Source organism: Ascidiella aspersa, chromosome 3, assembly GCF_963924565.1.
Source record: "Ascidiella aspersa chromosome 3, kaAscAspe10.2, whole genome shotgun sequence".
Classification (NCBI taxonomy): Eukaryota; Metazoa; Chordata; class Ascidiacea; order Phlebobranchia; family Ascidiidae; genus Ascidiella; species Ascidiella aspersa.
The window spans coordinates 17,421,088-17,444,046 of NC_139449.1; the positions used below are offsets into that span (position 1 = coordinate 17,421,088).

At 37.1% G+C, this 22,959-nt stretch overlaps 1 protein-coding gene across 1 annotated transcript in view; it reads left to right on the forward strand.

Moving 5' to 3' along the window:
- The window catches only part of LOC146160470 (uncharacterized), a 51,224-nt gene extending 28,420 nt beyond the window's left edge, over positions 1 to 22,804 (forward strand). The window contains exons 48-78 of the mRNA XM_083384949.1: positions 773 to 902; positions 1,146 to 1,339; positions 2,830 to 2,961; positions 3,724 to 3,849; positions 4,234 to 4,398; positions 7,244 to 7,363; positions 7,579 to 7,713; positions 7,886 to 8,006; positions 8,179 to 8,338; positions 8,707 to 8,888; positions 9,061 to 9,218; positions 9,613 to 9,849; positions 10,271 to 10,441; positions 10,522 to 10,685; positions 11,288 to 11,447; positions 11,616 to 11,776; positions 11,901 to 12,070; positions 12,888 to 13,113; positions 13,480 to 13,570; positions 13,755 to 13,884; positions 13,979 to 14,232; positions 15,098 to 15,272; positions 18,524 to 18,795; positions 19,086 to 19,316; positions 19,861 to 20,059; positions 20,313 to 20,529; positions 20,686 to 20,765; positions 20,920 to 21,159; positions 21,922 to 21,981; positions 22,213 to 22,346; positions 22,748 to 22,804. Of these exons, the coding sequence (XP_083241075.1) occupies positions 773 to 902; positions 1,146 to 1,339; positions 2,830 to 2,961; positions 3,724 to 3,849; positions 4,234 to 4,398; positions 7,244 to 7,363; positions 7,579 to 7,713; positions 7,886 to 8,006; positions 8,179 to 8,338; positions 8,707 to 8,888; positions 9,061 to 9,218; positions 9,613 to 9,849; positions 10,271 to 10,441; positions 10,522 to 10,685; positions 11,288 to 11,447; positions 11,616 to 11,776; positions 11,901 to 12,070; positions 12,888 to 13,113; positions 13,480 to 13,570; positions 13,755 to 13,884; positions 13,979 to 14,232; positions 15,098 to 15,272; positions 18,524 to 18,795; positions 19,086 to 19,316; positions 19,861 to 20,059; positions 20,313 to 20,529; positions 20,686 to 20,765; positions 20,920 to 21,159; positions 21,922 to 21,981; positions 22,213 to 22,346; positions 22,748 to 22,804 (5,052 nt within the window). The remainder of the gene's footprint in view (positions 1 to 772; positions 903 to 1,145; positions 1,340 to 2,829; positions 2,962 to 3,723; positions 3,850 to 4,233; positions 4,399 to 7,243; positions 7,364 to 7,578; positions 7,714 to 7,885; positions 8,007 to 8,178; positions 8,339 to 8,706; positions 8,889 to 9,060; positions 9,219 to 9,612; positions 9,850 to 10,270; positions 10,442 to 10,521; positions 10,686 to 11,287; positions 11,448 to 11,615; positions 11,777 to 11,900; positions 12,071 to 12,887; positions 13,114 to 13,479; positions 13,571 to 13,754; positions 13,885 to 13,978; positions 14,233 to 15,097; positions 15,273 to 18,523; positions 18,796 to 19,085; positions 19,317 to 19,860; positions 20,060 to 20,312; positions 20,530 to 20,685; positions 20,766 to 20,919; positions 21,160 to 21,921; positions 21,982 to 22,212; positions 22,347 to 22,747) is intronic.
- Positions 22,805 to 22,959: the final 155 nt, after the last annotated feature.

Consider the following 22,959-nt stretch of genomic DNA (forward strand, 5'->3'; position numbering starts at 1 on the left):
TTTCAGCTTTCAGTACCAAAAATGTAGGCTATACAAGTATACATACACGTTACTTAATCACTTTGTGAAAGATATAAGTTGTTTTCCAAGCAAGACAGAAAAAAACACGGACGAACTTCAGCGTATGTTTATTATGTTTAAAATAGGGTACAAGGTCAAATTTATTCTTGCGAAACATTGTTTTGTCGACTCATGTGCTGTATAAACACATAAAACTCAAACTTTAAAAACCAAATAAAAAGCATGATATATTCGTCTGTTTTTTACCCACTTTAGCCTTTTCCCGAGAGGAACAAAAGGATTTTCCTTTTCCGACACAATTTATTGCATTGTGTATAATATATCTTTATTCTCTGTAGTATCCCGTTTCTTTGTCAAAATTGCCTGAATTTTAATTTATTTTTTGATATTGCCCTTCGGGGTTAATTATTCACAGAATAAAAAACACCGATTTAAATAAATTAATATATTGCCACAGTAGCAACAATATTTTCTGTAAAATTTAAAATATGCATGGAATCGCGATAAACAAACAAACGTAAATAAAAAAGACCATATAAAACAAAAATGCAATAGCATGACCAAACGGATCTAAAAAGCAAAATGGTTGAAACAACAATCCACAATTGGTGGACAAAAAAACTGAACTTTACTGAGATTTTCAATATATTTGTTTAATTGGTAAATATGTTAACGCTATTATCCTGCTGAAGGAACGTATTAAAATTTTATAATATTTTTAATAACTACGAGTGTTTTTGTATTTCTAAAGGTTGTGCCGCCCAACTCCAACAGCATGGGTGCAACGTTGTCGGGCATAACGAGTGGAAACGCAAGCAAGCTTGCTATTCTATCAGACACTGGAAACAGCAAGGCAGCCGCTCAACTTGTGCAGTCAATATGTAATGCTAATACATAACTGTTTTGGCTTACCGCTCTAACTAAGCAATACCGTTGTAACAAACGTGTTTAATTTGTGTTGTGTGTTCCTTATTTCTACTTTACTTTATTAGAAGTATTGTGCGTTTGCTATATATGATACCAGGATGTTTTAGATGTTGATATGTTACTAAATTAGGGTGTGAGGTGTTGTTTCCGTGTTTTGAAGTGTTTCTATTTATCGCTGTTTTTTTTTCTTTACCCAGCCTCAATTATTAATGTGGACGACGATGAGATTGACGCTGTGATGAGCAACTACTCTGTAAACTTTACGAGTACCTTGGCCTTCACGACCACAGCAGCCCCCATCACGACATTAGCTACACCTACAACAGTCGCTTACCTCGGAAATGGGTCGAGAAACGGGTCGGCGCGGATCGATAAAAACGATAAAAAACAAGTAAGTATTTTTTGTTGTTGTACAGATAAGCGAACTATCGCATCTTTAAGAAAGGCATTTTGAAAACATGGTAGTAGGCTATTTGTGTAGAATTTAGAAACTTTAAGGGTTCCCTAAAACAGATACCGTGTGCCTTGTCGGTGGTATTATATTTGAGTTGCACTTGGCGCAAACTCATATTAAAAGTAATTTACAAACACTGGATGCACGCTTTGAAGACTGGTCGTAGGTCGTTGCATTGTTTGATGACAATAATTGCAGAGGACGCTATTTGTCTGTAAAGATCGCGTGGAACTTACACGAAAGACAGAAGAGATTCGATTTAACAATTTCTGTGTTAATATTTAAAACCGTTAAAAATCGAAACTGGTGGGGTCATGACTAAACCCGTCCCTGAAAAAAGTGTTTACGATATACCCAATCATGTAAAAACTCCCACTTGTTTTTGCTTAGCTTGGGTATCTGTTTAAGGGGTCGCAACCGCGTGAGTTCTTGTTGTTTGCAAAGGCTTCTGGTCAGATATGCTACCTGTCATAACCCAACTAAAATTCAAAAGTATATTGTTACAACGAATTAAAACGTTATTAAATAGCATTAGTGAACGTTATTTTCAAGTTAATGTGAGACAGGCAGCCACCGCCTATTGCAGCGACTTCGCAAAAGACTTCTCTAGAAAAAAGCTCAAAGCCGCTAAGAAACGACATGTATATAGCCAATACGTAGGAAAAAAAAGTACACGAAAGTTACGTTATATTTGGCCAATAAGACTGGCCGGCACTCTAAAACATGGCTTAGGCATTACAGCGGCCATTCTAAGGCCAATTTGCAGCGGGAGTCAGACGCCAGCAAAACAAGTGGCTTGTGTTGCAGAACGTGAGAACACTGCCTGCAAGACTGACAGTTATAGATTACGAGATTAAAGGTTACATGTCAAGTTTGAAACGAGGCGAACTGAAGCAGGAAAACACAGGAATTTTACACACAACAATACGGAAAACTTTGCATCATCAAATATGATATGTAACTGAAGAACATATTTGGCAAACGAAAGCTGAAACGTGTAATCTAAAACCCTATTTATCACATCGTAAAATAACTTAATGAACTCTAAGATTTGGCTTATGGCAATTAATTAATTTGGGTGTTTAAGTGTTGATAAACACGTAACAGTATCTTCAGAAAAATAAGCCGCGGGCCGTATGCTGCCCAGGTCTGCTATATAGGTTTATAATGTAAACTGTTGCTACCAATGACAATAATCATAATAATGATAATAACAATAATAATCAAGCACAGCTCATCATGTAATTGGAATTGTTAATCAACGTTTCGGCAACCTATTCGCTTTTTTCAGGTTGAAATGATTTAATTACTTAGCATTTGCTGTGTAGGGAATAAAAGTGTATCATTATATTGACGTTTAGGCATATACCTGATGTTTCTTAATGAAATATTTTTTTACGATATTATTGCCTCGTGAACTTCCGCAGCTTCGAGGCGACATTGTGAATGCCCTTTCGGATGCCACCAGTGGAATGACTTCAATTGATAACTTGCAACAGATGACTAGTGCCATGAGCGCTATCACACGGAAAACTGACGAAGTTGACGGCAGCGCTCAAGTAAGATCGATTGAACTTTAAATTGTAAGAAAGTAATTTGATCTAGGTAATTTTATTTTCACGCGACGCGCAAATTTTATTCATGTATAGAAAAACGCATATTTTTGCGCTTCTCCCGAATGCTTTCGCCTTTTTCTTGAATGTATAGTTGGATCCATTTTCAATTAAAAAAGAAAAACAAGGCTCGCCCTTGATTAACAGAGTTATATTAGACTGCTTGAAAAATATAGATTTTAACAAAATATTTGTCAGCAAAAATCTAAGTGCCCGCTGAGACCTTTCTGTGTTTTGTTTTGGCACTTAAAATGTCCACCCCTGGCTTAGGTGATAGAAAACTAGTGGATCCGTTTCGATACTGAAGTCTTTTGCAGTGCCCAAGAATTTTTAACAACAAGTACATAAGAATTATTACAGTTGACATGTAACGTCATAGTTCAAGTGATTAAAAAACGTGTTGTTCACGAACAATTGGGTGTGGTATTATGCAATAAACCAAGATCATCAAAAAAAAAATAATTGCGTCTATTTGGTTTCAGTTGGCGAAACGTTTACTTTAAAATAACGTATGGCTATCACGCGGCCAACAGTTTGCCGACCACTGGCTTACACAACTAAATTAGGCATGAAACATTTCCACTGGAATGCGCAAAGTTAACAGTGATAATTTATTTTAACGAAACAACGTTCGTTCTTAAAATAGGGTCGTTGCCTAAATTTATTGTCAATTTGCCTGAAACATAACATCACCCAACTTTTGGGCAGAAACAAGCGTCGAACACTGTAAACAAGATGGCAGGTTCGCTCTCCCAGTTTTCGACCGAGTCGAGTAAGGAAGATGTAACATCCGCAGCGTCTGACATCGTAGGATCCTTGGGAAGCGTGGCAAAGGTGATATAGCATATTAAATAACCCATTTAGAAATAATGTTTATAGTAAAATATTACAATCATAGAAGCAAATCAGAAAATGGCATTACGTGTTGAACCACTGCGTAGTTGGCAATGTAGCACCTGCTTTTGGGGAAGTCTCGAAAAATATGTGTTGCGTCCCATAAATACGGTTCCACTCAAGCGTCATTATTTCTGCGATTTTTAGTAACACATAAGCCCATTCCTATGGCGCTAACTGGAATGCGATATAGTCAATCAATATAGTGCAATATACACAATATAATTCCTTCACTAATTTAATACAAGTTTCATCCTAAGATAATTTACCTTACGAGCTATCTGATTTGATAAATATCTTTTAAATGCTATCGCGGCTAAACAGTCATCCGAGACGGATATGGGAGACCTAAAATCCCAGATGATGGAACGAAGCGAGATCGACTACAAGGTGTTGGATATACGTGACCTTTCTCCAGACGAGTACGAGTATTACAACAAGAGAAAACTGAAGAAGGAAAAACGTCGTGTTAGACGGAGCGCCCTCGGGGTTAGCACATGGTGTCCTTTTGTAATCGGTAAAATTTAACCAACGACAAACAACGGAAATGTCGTTTGGATACCTTTTAACGCATAGCTGTGTTTCTTCAAGTCAAACTAAAAACAAAATACATGAAACTAACAACGTTTATAATTGAAGTAAAATTCTATAGTACCGTAAGTAGGGCTGTCCGGTCCTTCATATTTCATTCCGATACCGATAGTTAGACGATACCGCCGATCCGATTCGATCTATGGTCAGCAAGCAAGCATGCCCCGTTGCTTTTTACTTGTTGTGCAACAAATTGCTATAAAGCTTGTACGACATTGCCATTATTGTTAATATGCAAAAAATAAACCCTTTTACGTCGAAATCGCTCTGTTAGATCACAAACCATGGCTGGAATAGTGGAATGCTTAAATTAATACGAATTGGATGGGTTCCGAGACAAAACTAGTATCGGGCAAGTACCGACAGTACAACATGCTATAGCCCCGATCCAATATTGTCGGATATCCGTAATAGTAATTATCAACCTTTGCTGGTTAACATCACGTAAGTGACACCTCTACCTTATCACGTCGGATACCTAAGTGTTTTGTTGTACGCTAAACGTATACACAGTAGTGTCTTATAAATCTCGAAACGCGTTCAGACTTAACCTGAATGACCATAAGGCCTTCCATTATAAAGCAAATTTGAATTATTTTGCTGGTGCATTTAAGAGTGTTACCAGGGGGGCTACTTTGAACACTTTTTGAAGTTATTTTTCTGTATTTTTTTTCTTTTTATACTAATTATCTGAAATTTGGTCAAAATTGGGGCTGTGTATAGCTGTTTCAAATAGTAGTTTTTTCTTGTTTAAAACAGGGAGTCGAACCGGAACCGAACCGGAACTTTATGAACCGGTTTTGGGTCAATTTTTTCCGAACCGTAACCGAACCTGAACCGGTTTTTATAAGATTATAAGGAGCTGAACCGGAACTGAACCGAGTAATTTGAAAGTACCTGAACCTTAACCGAACCCGAACCTGTAAATAAAAGCGGTTCACTCCTGCATGACGTCACAACTTCTATTTTACAGAGTCAAGTTGCGCCATGCTCGAAATTTTATGAAAAAAATATGAATATTGAATGAAAAAATCGTTTATTTTTTATTTTTTAGATATTTCAATATTCAGTTGCTGTTTTTTTAATCAGTCACGTAACTTAGATTAAATGACTTACAATTCAAATATTATTCTCTACATTTATCGACCCACATTTTGAGATTTAACGCAAATTATATTGTATCTGAACCGGAACTTTATGAACCGGTTTTGAAATAGCGATGGTCGAACCGGAGCACTTTAGGGCTTAATTGACCAGTTCTGTTCAAAGTTAACACTTCACATAGCATTATTAGTAAAAAAAACTTGGGTATTTAAAACAGGTTTAGTGAAATAATTGCCAAAAAAGGGTACTTTTAAGTAAGAAGGGCCGCACTTTCTAAAAAATCAAATCCCCCCCTCACACACAGAAAAAGACACCGCGTTCATAGAAAAAGAAATCTTTTTATTTAACCAAAGTTCAATAACAATACAATACATCTAAAAGAACAACGAACAGCTAAAACAATTGCTTATGCAAACACAATATTTACGGCCCCACTCATTTTAGGAAGCCCGAAAAATCCTCGTTTGGTAATGCTGGTATCTACTATGTTGTGCTTCTTTATCCCACTCATAGTCAACCTCGTCGACACAGTATGGCCATCGCCAACCTTTACCATACTTTGCTAAGGTAGAAACCTTGGCACCTTCCATTTCTATCACCTTTCAAGGGAAATTTGACCCTCTATAATTCTCATGTCCTAAACCCCATTTTCCAACGATTTGGATGTGTTCAACGAACGCATCTTCTTCCACTTCGCTAAAAACTGTTAGATGGCCGATAGTACCAGTGTGTTTGTTGCTCAACGTTCCCAAAGGAATGTTGTGCATTTTGCTTGCTTTCTCTAAAGACATAGACTTTTTCTGAACCGGCCTCATCGCTGTTGACAATGTTTGACTCGAATAGGCTGCATAGTGCATAGTTTCGTGATCCAAGTGATCGTTTGTATGCACGAACTATGTTTTACAGTGCATATGATGAATTAATGGATGTATTTTTATGCTGAAAAAAAAATTTAACTTTAGTATGCATATCATTTGCATGGTCAACGAAAGTACCACTAAGGTATGACGATTCTAAAGTAAGACATTATTTATCAATGATACTTTAATGCAGCAACAACACGTATAGACTACTTTGAACAGCACTAAAAACGTATTGATGTCGCCAAAAAAGTAGGTGGGGCTACTTTGAACACTGTTCAAAGTTAGACACACCAAAATAAAAAGATGACCCACTTTAGTAATTTATAGATAATGAACGGTATTCTCAACATAAACCCAGTTTTGAATTATCTTTCGTGTGCTAGTACAATTCTTAGCATTTTACTGAAAAAAATAGATCAAAACCTCTTTTACTTTCCGAGATCCAACTAGAAGTTTCCAGACTACTTACAAAGTACCAAATGTTGATAAAAGTCACGTGGTGCAGTTTTAGTAAAGAACAGTCCTTACTGTCAACATAGAAATATTGTTTTAAAATATTCGGAAAGAGCGGGTATTAAAGTGTATTTAATGAAATTTTCAGGGAAAACCGATTTATATTGTGTATTTTACAGACCTTAATGTATGGTGCAATGAATTTTTTAAATTAGTGTTTAAAGTTAGAGTGCTGTTCAAAGTAGCCCCTCATGACGGTATATTAAATATTTAAATTCTTTGTTTACAATATTAATGCCCGGGTTGTTTCTTTCCTTGCTCAGTCCCAGGAGGTGGTCAACAACACTGTAAATGCAATTGCAAATACTGCGAAAGCTCTGCTTAACAAGCAAATGGAAGGCGAGCCGTCAGCGGATGTTAACTCCGAACAGCTCGAAATGAAAGTAAACAATTTTAAATAAAAATGTTTTGTTTCAAAAGCAATTTTAAATCCCTTGACGTTTTTCTAAAATTAATCAGCATAACACCGTGGCAATTACGGTTATTTTTTTACTTTATTATTTTTTTTTTTATTTTTTTTTATTTTTTTTTTTAAAGTGTTATATCAACCATCACTTTTATTACAGGCACTTTTTATTAAATTTTTTTGCTTGGTTAGGTTGAAAAAACTTCACCATCGCAACTTGCCAACCGAGACCTTACAACAGGATCAGGGACATCTCTAAAATTACCCGACATAGCAAGTTTATTTGGCAATAACGCAACCAACTTAACCGAACCTGTTGATATTGAGGTGATGTTTTAAAATCAATAACAAGCTGTACCCACTTACAAAAGTATTGAAAAAAATAAATAATGTCGAAGGATAGCAGCATTTAAAATTGCTGAAAATGTAAGATTAACATTCTGAACCAAATGTTTTTAGATCTAGTAGGTTTGTTTTAAAGTATTTTTAAAATAATCAGGTGATGGCATTCAAGGACAACCCGTTCGGTTTCGGTGAAGATGCAGCGTTCATTGACGCGCCAGTGACGATGTTAAAAATAGGAACCACAGATGGCACACAAATGGGTTCCAACAATACAGGTATAGACAGATTAATGTGGGTTAGGTTACGTAGCTTGGTATACTACTCTTTTGCAGAATGTAGTTACTTTACTACACGATTTAATGGTCTACAATTAATAGTCTACCAATTTCCAATAACAATATTTCGAACAGCAAACAGCTGTACATTACGTTTGTACAGACGGTGAAGGCCCTGGTGTTGGCGTTTCGGTCCCGACTAAGTTTGACATACACAGGGACATGGTTACTGTACAGCGAGGCATCAACGACACAGGGCTCTCCATTAGTAAATTTGAGGTGACCTCATCCAAAAATGCAATTCTCATACTGCTTGAACCAGAAGACGAAAGGTAAATCTGACAATCGAACTTCATTCCTGCGTTGACATACTGTAAATATGCGCCATCCGCGAGAAAAACAGATCGTTGTTAAAAATGGCAGCCAGAAAAAAAAATTACCAAGTTACGTTTACTTTGTATCAAACCGAATTCTTTTTTGCATCTCTTGAATGAGTACATAATATTTTGGTAATCTATCGTTTAAAAACTAAAGCAAGCATATAACTCGAAATTTTTGTTTCACCGCCTCTCTTACACATAAGCCTCAATGAAAACGTATATATAGATTACCCACTTTCAAAATAGAAACTTATCCGGTGAGAATCTGTTTTGCTGCAATTGCTAAATTTTTTAAGATTCGCAAATTGTTCTACTGTCAGGGCCGAGTTTGATGTGTATATTCAACACGCTTCAAAACCAACCGAGGAAAACTTCAACTTTAAGTTTCATCTTCCCAAGAGCATCTTCGACGTGGATGGCGACGAAGAGCGATACAAGATCTTCATCCCAGAGAAGGACGTTAACAAAGTTGGCGTTTATTTCATCGGAGTCAAGGATATTCGTTAGTGATTTTAAAAACGATATAATTAAACGTGAAACGTGACGTTAAGGAAATTATTCTAAATTAATAAAGACACAAAACTGATGCAAGTTTGACCGAATAGGAACCACTGTTATTCAAATTGAAAAAGCATCATTTACATCCATGTTCTTTATAAGCTCATTTCTTTTAGTGAATGTAACGCAACCGCTGGGAACATCGAAAGGAAAAGTGCGCAGAAGGAGATCGCTGGGGATGGAGAACTCCACCACTTATCACCTTCTTATTGCGTCACCTGGATGTAGGAGGTTCGATCAGGAGAAAAAGGCGTGGACCGGGGACGGATGTAGAGTAAGTCGCTGCTTATTACTGAAGTTATACAATTTTAATCAACACAATGACCATCGGTTGTTGAATATACTTAAAGCACTGCAGTCATCTGTTGTTTAAGCGAGATTTACCACTATTTGCAATCTTGTTACCGAAAACAGCATTAAAAAGCCGCGAAAGTTAGATTAAGCGATTTTCTTTGATAAATCATTTAGCTTTGCACAGTTACAAAACAATAAAATTGTAGTGATAAATATAAAATTTCACGAGCGACCTTATTGTAAGCACATCAATTGATAAAGAAATATTCAAAGCATTAGACCTAAACACTAATTCACTATTAAAACGAATGAATTTTAGATTATTCAGCCAAGAAGCGTCGAATAAAACCGAATCCTGTTTGTGTCTGTCCCAGGTGGATGACCGTAGTACCCCGGAAGTGACGCAATGCGTGTGCACCAAGCTCTCGCCGACCTCCATATTCAGCGCAGAGTTTTTTGTGCCTCCCAACACTATCAACTTCGCCACTGTATGGGCCAAAATCGACATAGCTGATAATCCTGCTGTTTTCTCGACCGTTATATGCTTCGTGTTGATTTACATTATTATGTTAATCTGGGCCAGTCGGATGGACATCAAAGACGCCCACAAGGTTAAATCAAACAAATTTTTTTGTCATGTTGAATATATATTAAATTACTATGCATATTGTTGCGAATTACAAATGTTTGTCTAAACACGGGTCTAACGATTCTCAATATAGTATAAAAAATAGAATCTCAGTCATGAATTCATTATTTTATTTATTAGTTTTTAAACAAGTCTCCCGATGACTTCATCATTTACTCCTGGCATCGGTTTTATCAGTTTAATCTATAAGAATATGCCAGCGGCCCAAAATCATAAGGATTGTAATGTGTTACACGGCGAACTATTTTAAATGTTCTCAACTTTATGAAATTATTCAAATAAAGTCAGGGTTATTGATTAAGATATTAGCGACACATATCAATAAAATATGGATTAATATTGATTCTATATTTTAAATAAATATTAAACTAAGTTTTATGCAGTGGAGCTTGAAGTCGACGATAGATAACCGCAAGGAGGACAAATGCCTGTATCAGGTGACGGTCTTTACAGGTCATGGACGGACAGCAGCTACCCACTCTAAGGTCTCCTGTGTTATTTTTGGCGAAAAGGGTAAAAGCAAAGTTCGTCGTCTTATAATCAAGGAAGACCAGGTATATTCATATCGCTTAACCCCAGGTTATAACGCTTTACGTGAAATGGCTAAATTAACATAAGCTTTATGTTTTTTAAGATGCCATTCGGTCGCAGCAGCGTCGTGCATTTTCTGTTGCGTGAACCCAAGGACCTTGGTCCTCTCACTCATATTCACGTGTGGCACGATAACACAGGCAAAGGCGAGAACAGAAGCTGGTACCTAGACCAAATTGTTGTGCAAAACGTCAGACTTGGAAATAGGTAAAAAAGCATTTCACAAATATTATATTGGTTTGTTTATTTAAGCACATACGGACGCAGGTATAAATTGTACAAAGGATTTTGCGCAATTAGTGTGACAATTTACCTACTTTACTAAAACTGTTGGGAATCAAGCATAATTTTAAACAAGTATGCATCAATTTTGCTTTTTGGGTGTTTTGGGTTAATTAAGGGTTTGTGATTCCATAAATGACCTCAGATTTTTTTCAGTCCCATCATAATGTGAAGAGGTGGTAGCAATACTTCGTTACAGATGTGTTTTTCTCCAGAAGTCAAATCTTTTCTCGTGGGCTATTGCCTTTTTCTTTTTACTTATTTTTAGCTCTATTATTTTATGGACATAAAAATAATTGGATAAACTTTGATATTTTACCCCCTTAGCAGACGCCCATGTTACCTGGTATTTATAAAATTAGTCAAAAATGTAATTTAGGTATATTGCACTTCTGTAAAATTAATGTAGGTAGTGTGAAGTTCAATGCTATATGTTGCAACTATGTTCTCTTTTTTATCTGAATAAAAAATTGAGTTTCGTGAAAAACATTGATGTAATTAAAAATCTAACGCAACCTCTCACTTAGGTTCTTCTTCATCTGCGACCAGTGGCTGGCAGTAGACCACGATGATGGGAAGGTTGACCGGACTTTACCTGTTGCGACCGCTGAGAACATGTCGGCTTTTCACCGACTCTTCGTATCCACTACCACGCAAAAGTTTACAGAAGACCATCTTTGGATTTCAGTAAGCAACCTGTTAGATATCATTGTTTTTGGGTTGAATATGAACTCTTTCGGGATTCCCCATAATAGGTCTAAATACTGGGTTTTACAGGGGTCATATTATTATATTGACGCAAGTTCTCTGTTTGTAAATATAATGATATAGTTATTCACTTTTTGTTTCGTGCAGTTGTTTTACCGACCGACCAAGAGCAATTTTACGCGGATGCAACGTTTGTCGTGCTGCATGTGCCTCCTCTTCATGACCATGATCGCCAACGCAATGTTCTTCGGGAGCGGTACAAGCTCAGATAAGACAGGCACCACAGAGATCAAAGTGGGTCCATTCGCGTAAGTGTGTGTCTATGAAACTGGAGTAAATAATACGTGACAAATAAATACTCAGTGAGCATCCACAAACAGCTCAATACAACACTATATTGTATTTACCTCAATTTTAATATCGCATTTGCAGAATATCTCCTCTTCAAGTTTGGACAAGTTTCTGCAGTACCTTGCTAGTGGTACCAGTTACCACGCTTACTATGACGTTGTTTAAAAAGGCAAAGACCAAGGAACAGGAAAAGATGGACAAAGAAGAGAAGCAACAGATCGCGGAAGCTGTGCGCAATTTCAACAAGAAAAGTAAAATAACTTTATTTTTTACACGTTCAAAATTGGTGATCACAAGCAAATAAGGGTTTCTGTAGAAAGTGTTGACAATATGACAATATGCAACATTTATGGCCCAAAGGTCTCACAAAAAACTACAGTTATAACGTAGGGTCACTACACAAAAAACAATCGACTAGGTGTTATTCCCATTAAATTGATTAATTATTAACACCAAAGGACGATGGCCAACGTGAAAATGGAGAATTGATTGTCGTTTAAAAAGTTGCATCTTTGGTAAAACTGCCTCGCTTACTTTACTTGAATGCGACTGTATTTTACTTTAAATGCAATTGGAACTAACATAAAACTAGGAGACGAAGTACTTAAACGGCCTTGGCATTACCCTCGCGAGCCATAATTACCTTCTATAGTGGCCCATTTTGAGAAATTCGTATCAGCTCCAAGGCGCGGTGCGTCTCATCGCACCCTCTTAAAATCCAGATTTTGCGACTTTACACCATAAATACTTTTTTAAATTAAGTTTTGAAAATTGGACATTTTCAAACTACACTTTTACCACTTTAAACTATGTAAACAATTAAATTTCGATTATGGATAAAAAATTAATATCGGTTGATTAATTTCCTTAAAATATTTGCAAATTTCACTTCAAAAAAAGTTAGCGATCGTATTTTATTGAACATTGTATGTATCAAAAATATTGCTTAACACAGGGATTATCCCTAAATAGAACTTGCTAGCCACAAGCTAATGAAGTTATACATTATGGTGTTTTATGCGATCATGTTAAAGAATCCCTTTATTTTATCACTTCTTTCTCTTTTAGCCAAGCGACACACTAATGCCTCTTCCCTGCCAAACCCGTCAGACTTACGCGGTTGCGATGCGGTGTACACCATTAAACCTGACGGTACTATTAACGCACAACCGAACGTGGCCAGTGAATTGGCGAGAAACAGGGTTGCCCAGTGGCCTCACTGGTGTGTACACATCGCGTGGGTCATCACCTGGATCGCTGTTCTCGTATCCGGGTTTTTCGTCATTCTTTACAGGTTCGAGAGCTATGGAAATATTTCAAGCCCCCCATAGCACTTTTTCCTTTTTAATAGCTTTATGAATTTTGTTTAAAGCGGTAATTCCTAAAGTGGGGTCCCCGGACCAATTTTGGGTACGTAAAGCAGTTTTTGGGTGTCCACGAATGCAAATTTTTATTCCTTTCAAAATAGGTAAATGGAATGAAGAAAATAAAGTGAAAGATTAATCTATATTGATGTAGTGACGTTATTCCGTTAAATTATTTTTTTATTGCAAGGGGCCGCAAATTTTTTTTCGCAATATCTTTCAAATAGCTTGGAAATCACTGATGGGTCAGAGATCTGTACTAAATGATCTAATTCTAAATCATGATTTTTTTCTAGCTTTGAATGGGGAAGAGAAAAAGCAAACCAATGGCTAGGAAGTATGATGTTATCTTTTTGGCAGTCTGTGTTGATCGTTCAACCTATCAAGGTAGTTAGAACACTTTATCAGCTTAGATAAAATTATTTTTTGACTTCGACCCGATATATTTGTAACAGTTTGAATGTAAACTATAGAATGAACGATCAAAATTCCTGCTCTGACAATAATTCAAGCAAAAACTACATCACTGCTTTTAGTTTGGTCGTTTAACAAACTGTTTCCATCTCGACAGGTTATATTCCTTGCCATGTTTGTCGCTGCCATTGTGAAGAAGCCCGATCATAACGCACTTGACAGCGTTGATCCTCAGGAGATCAGAGAGGCGGAAAAGAAATTTGTTGATCTCTGCGCCGACAACATAGGTTGTTCGAACGTTCTTGTGTAATATTTAAATCTTCTAAAGATGCGATTTAATAAAATGTATTTAAAAAAAATATCTTTTTTTCTGAATAACAGAATCGGAGATGCAAGAAAAAGAGCTGCATTCCTTGGCTTCACCAAAGCCTCCGAGCAAAAGAAAATTGCGGAAAGCGAGAAAATTACGGGAGAAGGAGAAGAAGATGTCGATGATCATCTGGGAGGTGATCTCGTACACCTTCTACATCATGGTACTGTTGTTTCTCTGCCATGGTACTAGGGATGCTGTTGGACAACTGATTAACGAGCAGCTTAAGAAAACCTTTATTTCCTCTTCATGCGGACTGGATAAGGTCAGTTGAAAGTCTTTATGATTATGAGAATCAGTTGGATAGATATTAGGTGAACACCTAATTGTTGGGCTAAAATAGATGTTTGGGTACATTCCAATTTAGAACAATGGTTCTCAAACTTGTGTCCGTGGTAAACATTTAAGGGTTCCGCACAACATATATCATTTTATTGGCTGATAAACTATGTTAGTCGGAGTATATGCTTCTCAGTTATGATACTAAATCTTTTGACCTGATATTAAACCTTTTGGCAGTTTGTTTTACAGTAAGTACCTTATTGGAACTAAACCTATTTGGCTTTTGAACCATGTTTACTGAAGTTTCTTGTTTTAAACATTAAAGGAGTGTTTCAAGAAACATATGTCTGCTAGGGAAAAAAGTTTGAAAACCACTTGGTTTAGATAATAACACTTTATTTATGAAATTAAATCATAGACTATATCTGGGTAAAATGCCCTGGAATAACGTCAATATACATTAATTGTTTTTGTTGTCTCTGCATTGACTGCGACATCCAAACCAAAAAACACGTCTAATTTGCGACTATTGACGGCAAGACATCACAACAGACATACACATGTACGAATTTTGGATGGTCCAGTGATATTAATCCATATATTCAGTATGATATATTCGACCTAATAAAGAGGTGGTAAACCAGTAAAGCGAAGAGCTTATTTTTACTCAGCTTACTGTGTCATACAAGCTTACTATAAGAAATTTGAGAAAAAATGCAATGAGACTATCACAGCTTTTCATACAGAATGACTGGACTCTAAAGAAAGTAATAGAATCCGAGTCAGACCTGCAAAAAGTAGTTAATAAGCATTATCTTTCCTGGGTATATTCACTGCTGTGAATTCAGGTTACAACGGTTGACTACTTCTGGCGCTTCGTGGATCAAGTGGTTCTTCCCAACTTATACTCTGGAAGCTGGTACAACGGTCAGCGCAAAACGTGGCGTGAGAGAAATTTTCTCACCGATGAGCAATCATATCGGGTCGGTCCTGCACGTCTTCGACAACTGCGTATAACGTCTCGTAAGTATGCATTCGATTAGTACCAAAGGCTTACGATAAATACTTCACTCATGAATTGACTAATGGCACTCGAAATAAAGAAAGTTACAGTTAAGGAGCGTTTTGCTTTTCGCGATTTGTATTTAGCTCTGAGTGTATGTATTTTACTCGTATTTGCTAGGAATTCAGGATTTTATTTAGGAGCACACGGAAATTTTCAGAGATGACATCACACATAACGATTTTAGTAGTCTTATAAGAAACTGAATGCGGACTGAAAACTAATGGATCCTATCCGATACTGAAGTCTTTATCAGTGTACACGTACAGGAATTTATTAAAACACGAAAAGGCTTAAACTAGTGGATTCCTTATTCAAATAGAATTAATACAAAACAATGTTAATAAAACAGAAACAGAATCAGTAAGTTAAACATCATCGCCAAACACTTACAAGTAACTAACAAAATGAGCTCCTACCGCGACAAGGTAGTAACACCAACTGCCGTAAGGACAACTACAATGTCAGGGCACCATGTGCTCAGTGACTTTTGACCGCAAGTCATAGAATGATCACACAATTAAATAGGTCATAAAGTACTTATATAAAAATGCGGTTTAGCAAGCTCACTGTTAATCTTAACAAACTCACTGTTATTTTTTTTCTTAAAAAAGTGAATCGCAACGAATAGAAAGATTAACGAACACTCGGCAATGTATAGCAAACGCAAGAATAGAAACATAACAGTCCGTCCCAACACCAACTCATTTACTGCGTTGGTGTGACACGCACAATAGGGCCGTCAGTACAGCAATGTAACTTGGCTCCTAACTTTGGCCGTATACCATCACAGCAGCCGATCAACCTCAAGTTGACCGGACGAAAAGTAAGAACCTGATGATATGTTAACGAACTCATCTGTCGCTCGACGACCACTGTACTTATCATCTGGGCGAAGGATCCAACCATTGGATGTATTTCCTTCCTTTTACCTTCTTGCATTCTTTACACGCGTTGAAGTAATATCGATTCCGCTCATCATTGGCGAGATGTGGACATTCACCACAGTCTTCGTACTGCGCTGCATCTGTGATTTTACTGATTACACGCGCAACTCGTTTAGTGTGCGCTTTACTAGGTTCGCTGACCTTAGGAGCCGCTCTTACTGGGCACGACGATCTGGCCAAATTTCCAGGGCTTCTCCAGGTCTTCCGATCATGGAAGTGATTGTCACCAGGGTTGTGTCTTCTCGGGATAACACCAACACAGTAGTGACCACTCGACGACTAAAACAGTTCAACGTCTTTGTTGAACATTATTGCTCGACCACGAGCAAGATCAGGTACAGCACCTGCTTTCTGGAGTGACGACCTGCTAAGTAACAGAGGCAAGTCGTTCTTGACGACAGAAACGTCAATGCTGCACAATTTTCCACCAACACAAGCAGGAATTAGGGCTTGGGATTTGGAAATGACTCTCTTTCCGTCACCAAACTTAAAAGCCGTACGCGAAGGAGTGATTCTAACGTCACGTTTAAACTTGAAATGTAAATTGAATAAATAATTTCGCAGCCACCGTTCACCACAGACAGTTTTCGAACAAGCAGTGTCTAAACTGCTGACTTGTAGGTTTCAGCTACGCAACTGTTGGTCACACTTGAAAATAGCACAATGTTGACTTCATCATCTCAAACATCATTAGAAGATACAGACGTATTATACCTTTTGTGAGGACAAGTCGCCGCCCAATGCATTTTAGAATCGCATATGACGCATCTAGATATTTTTCCAAACTTATCGATAGGATTGAACTTTCTTTTATCGAAGCCTTTACGATATCTTGAATTACTGGTTACGTAAGAATCTTCTCTAATGTCAATATATTGCGACAGTTTTTAACAATCGGGCTTTCTGTAAATATGCGTTTTAATGCAGATTTCATCGATTCAAACCGAAGGTCACTTGCAAAAGTCAAAGCCAATTGTCCATCTGGCAATTCCATCTCGTGAAATGTCATCTTATGCGATAAATGTTCAAACTCTAAAATGTAGTCTATCATCGTCATATCAGTACTTATAACAAACCTTGTAAACTTGGTGTATGTAAAGTAAGCATCATCTACAGACTCCGTCTTGAACGCTGCATCGAGTTTTCCAATCAACGTGGACATTCCATTCTCTACGTGTAGTTCCTCGCGCGTTTATTGCGAAACAGCCTTTTCCGCCTTCGAGTTGCCATCTAGGCCCTCCAGTAGAACAATAATTGCTTGTTCTTTCTTGACGACGCCTGTGACAAGCTGCCACATTTTTACCTTGTTCTTCCATGCAGAATAAGGCAAGTCGTCTTTAAATTTTGGTGGAGATCTCTTTGCACTTGTTGCCATCTTTCGTGTTTTCAACTGGTTTCCTGTAACCATCCTCTGCTACCATGAAAACTAATGGATCCTATCCGATACTGAAGTCTTTATCAGTGTACACGTACAGGAGTTTATTAAAACACGAAAAGGCTTAAACAAGTGGATTCCTTATTCAAATAGAATTAATACAAAACAATGTTAATAAAACAGAAACACAATCAGTAAGTTAAACATCATTGCCAAACACTTACAAGTAACTAACAAAATGAGCTCCTACCGCGACAAGGTAGTAACACCAACTGCCGTAAGGACAACTACAATGTCAGGGCACCATGTGCTCAGTGACCTTTGACCGCAAGTCATAGAATGATCACACAATTAAATAGGTCATAAAGTACTTACATAAAAATGCGGTTTAGCAAGCTCACTGTTAATCTTAACACGGACCTTTTATCGAACGCAAAATGGTGTCTCATTATACATACATCCCCAAACTTTGTATCCCCCTAAAGCAGCAAATATGTTGGTAAATGCTTATAGTTCATTAATCCCAACTTAATGTTTCTTGTTAGGAGGTGGATTCGAGCACGGTCGATTAAACGATTATTTACCACGTTTTTCTGTCGTTCAATGAGCATTTAAGGAACGATACTACGGAATTTTCGCATGTTCATCATCATTTTTTAACGAATATCAAAACCCCACATCCGACTAACTGGCGGTCAAGTGACGGCTTTTTAGAAGAGCTATATTATTATAAGTATACTGTAATCGTTGGCCTCTTAGACAAACAAATCGCGGTAATCTGTAATTCACAATACTTACGCTTGGTAATAAACAAATTTCGAAAGCAGGTTTATCAGCTAAATATGCTTGCAAAAACATAACTCCCACAAATCGATTTTTTTTTCGATAGGCAGTTGCCCAATCGTCGGCACAACTCAAACCGTCTGCCGTGGTCACTTTACCTTCGAAGATGAGGAGAGGCGCGATTACTTGTCAGGATGGAGGAAGAACGTCACGGAAGTTAGTGAAGAGGAACAGGAAGAGGAGCTGGATCTGGACGATCCTGTTGTGTTGGCATGGAAGCACAAGAACTGGAAGGAGCTCAAGGGCGTCCCGTTCATCGGAGCACTTACCGCTTACCCAGGTGGAGGATACTCAGCTGAGTTGGGCGTCAACTACGAAGTGAGCAAACTTAGAATAAGTCATTTTTACAAATAAATTAGTTCACTGGCATACTTCGGCGACGCTAAGGAAACTTAGTACCAGTTGTCGTAAGCTTGAATCTTACAGACTGTTAATTCGGTTCGTCTCTCAATATTGCACTATAAATCCTGGATTAAAGGTTGAAAAAGCTTGGTTTAATATGAACTTGTGAATTGCGCATGTTTATTTAGACGCAAATTAAATGAATCGAGATTTTTGAGAGTAAAATTTGCTGACAAATATTCCTTTAGTTCTGACGCTTTTTTTAGTCAGGGAAGCTGATCGCCGACTCTTTGTACCGTGACGCGTGGATCGATCACCAAACCCGGGCCGTCTTCACCGAGTTTACTATTTACAATCCAAACGTGAACCTCTTCACATGTGTTCAACTTGTCAGTGAATTTCCGCCAGTTGGCGCAGTTGTCACGTTCAGCTCGATCGTGTCCTTCCGTCTCTACCAGTATATTGGAGCGTACGGCACTGTAATGGTGGTGGCACAGGTAAGAGAAGTATTTTAACGTATATTGAAAGATAGAAGGTATATTGAAAATATATTGAAAATATAAAGGTTTAATTAAATAATATATTGAAAGATAAAAGTTTAATTAAAGATAATGAAATTCAGCACCATAGGGACTTGGTAATTGTTGACGGATTAGGTAGACTTAAATCGCAACGACGTCGCAAAATTTTCTTGGTGGATAATACAATGGTCATTAACTATTAAATGCAATGGCAATCTTATCGTTTTTTTCCAAAGGGCAACTAGTCCGAAGTTTTTAACAGTTCATATATAGCTCTGCTTCTGTAGATACACCCCTTAAATTTGTTAACGCTAATCCATAGAACTGAAAAATTTATTTTTCTCTTTTATTGAAGAATGGGTAACGGCAATAATTTTAGTATTTATTCGCGAACCAATTTAAGGAGTTTTATTTCGGTGTGAAATCATTGTTGTTCTTTGTTAGCAAAAGATAAGGTATGTTTAAATGAAGAATTAGTTGCATATGCTTTAAAAAAGGTGACTTATTTGATGTTTTACAGATTATTTTCGTGTTGCATTTGCTTCGCTTTTCTTACAACAATGCGCGAAACATCATCCGCAAAGGCCGCTCGTACTTTTCCGATCCTTGGGGATGGTTCGACCTTGCGATTATGTTCATGGATTGGACGGTGACAGGCTTCTACGCATTTCGTGTGATCCTTACAAATATCACGATCAGCGCGTTTCATGAAAATAAACGTAAGAGAGTAGTTTTTGTTTGCAGTAGGTCAACATTTCGTAAATTTAAAAAACTCCTGAATTTTAGGTCTAGTGTAGTGTACAACTATTGGTAATCAACCACTCTTATAATTCTACTAATACTGATTGTTAAATAGTGTGCTGTTACCTCTTATGTTTTAAGGCTCCTTTTACTAAGTTTCCTAGAGAAGATAACAAATGGAACCCAATAACAGGAAAACCCTTATAATCTCGCTTTTTAATGTCCGGATAGGAAAGTTCGTCAACTTCCAGCAGGTGATGACGGTGGACTCAATAGTTGCTAACATCCTCGCTCTTTCTGCCTTTTTCGGGATCATACGCTTCCTCAAGCTCCTACGTTTCAACAAGAAGACTGGAATGTTGGCGGCAGTTATGAAGAACAGCGCCAAACAGTGGCCAGGATTTTTCGTCATAGCACTTGTCTTCTTTATCGCCTTCATACACATAGGGTTGGTTGAGTGACATTGACGTTCAAATGCTTGAAGCAAAATGAATAGTTTCACTACATATAGACAGTTTTATCATTTACACTATTATTTCGGTTATTTCACACTATTATTTCGGTATTTGTTTTTTGTTTTGAAGTGTTTTTTTTATTATCACAGATACCTTATATTCTGCCCGTATCTTGAGGACTTTAAAACTTTAATGACGACTGTGGAAACGATGTTTTCAACCATGATGGGTAAAATCATACATATTTATAACAACATACTTGGAATAGGTCTAAGTTTAAATATGCTATGACTATTTTGCATGTCAAATATGTGTTACATATCACTCAACAAAATCACTACTGGGATGACAGGCCATTTATTTCCTTAACGCTTTTAACACAGGAAGGCCAATATACAAAGACCTTCGCAACCTGTATAAGGTATTTGGCCCAACGTTCTACTTCATATTCTGCTTTACTTCTTCCTTCATCATCCTAAATGTACTTATCGCCATCGTCAATGAATCGTACGGCCTCACTTTGGTGGAAGTTAACAGGGGCAAGAACGAACACGAGATTATCGACTTTATGTTTAAGCGATTTGCAAAGTGGACCGGGCTCTCCATTTTCAAATCTAAGACAGGTTCGGTGAATCGTGCTTGCAGTTCCATACAAACGTTGTTGAAATTTTAAAAAATATATTCAACTAGTGTTTATCTCAAACGACAACAATACGTAGACTATAATTAGGTGCAAGTTAAGGCCCGTTTACACTACAGCTGCACTGAGCTGAGCAAAGCGTAATTTGCATTTAAATTATATTGTGGCGAGCGTTTCACGCTTTGCTAAACTCAAGCCCCGTGCAGCAGCTGCAGCTAGCTTAAAGTTACGCCTTGGAGCGATTTTCACGCTTTGCTAAACTCAAGCCCGCAGTGAAGCTATTGAAACACGTTACGTTTTGGGGCGATTTTTACGCCCAGCGCAGCTCACTGCAGCTGTAGTGAAAATAATTTCACGCCCAGTGCAGCTCAGCTCCGCTCAGTGCAGCTGTAGTGTAAACGGGCCTTAATGCCCTAAGAAAAAAAAGCACGAAATAACCAAATACAATAAAATTAAAGTTTCCAAAAAATATATATTTTTTTTTAAGTATTTTATTATTGACATGTATGTTAATTCAAATTTTTTTTATAGAATAAAAGCCAATAAGGTATGGTCGCGCTTCACTAAAAGGTTCGCTTTTAAGACTGAAAAATTTGACAGAATTATTACGAAAACACCAAAAACAATTTTGGTATAGGCCTACCATAGTTTCTATAGTGGTGATTATATGTTTGTATATTTACACATATTAACGTTGCATATATCAAGAGCAAAATACACATACCATATTTCATATTTATTACAGATAAAAAAGTCAAACCAGCTCCGTTCAGTGGTGAAGATGCCCCCCTCCCGCCACTACCATGTAAGAAGGACATACTGTACTTAAGGTTTAATTTTATCATGTTAATAAGGCTGTAGAAACCTATGAAGAATAGGGAATCTGGAAACACTATTTTTTATAAATGTCCAAAGTTTTTTTTTTTTTTTTTTATAAATGTCCTTTTTTCCAAAGTATTAAATAGCAGAGGTTTTCTTCTTTTGAGTTAATTAAGTTTACCACTATATCTATATGAATAACTGCTTTCTTTTACAGATACCCTTGATACGCCATACGATGAAAATATGGTAAACATCCAAAAACGTCTTGACAAATACGTTTACGACTTGGAAAACAAGTACAACAAATACTTAACTGTAGAAGAACTCAGAGACGAAGTTATTGGAGAGGTACATATTAACCGGCGGCAAATTAAGTATATCTTGTTATCTTTCCTGTTTTAAGTTATATATTTCACCTAACTTTACAGGATAATGAGAATTTTTTAGAGTACTTTGTTAATAAATGTTTTCTCACATTTCTTTAGATGAGCAACGTTCCCGACCGCAATCGCAGGGTGCAAAGGGGTAAATTAGTTAATGTCTTGTATTGTTTTTGTCAATTATGTTTGACCTCCTATTCAGTTTTCGTATTGCTAAATAGGCGATAGCTGACATTATTGAAACGTATGAAACTGTAACTTAGGCCTACTCCTACCTTAACAAGGTCAAAATGCGTTATTTTAGCAGCAGTTTAACATTCTGTGATAGCTCCCTAATAATTTTCAGAACAAAACTCTTATATTGAACAGGTGTTCTACGAAGAAGGTGTCAAATTAAGGGAGCAGAACTTAACAGTCGATCGCTAAGTGTTCAGCAGAGCAACAAAAAACAGTAAACGCCGGCAAATAAGGAAACGTTAAGCTTACGGTACCTTGTAATTTTCGTTGTTAAAGTTTTTTTAACAGTGTACGTTCAATTGTGTCAAATTCAAATTCCTATATCATGCATGTTACTATTAAGA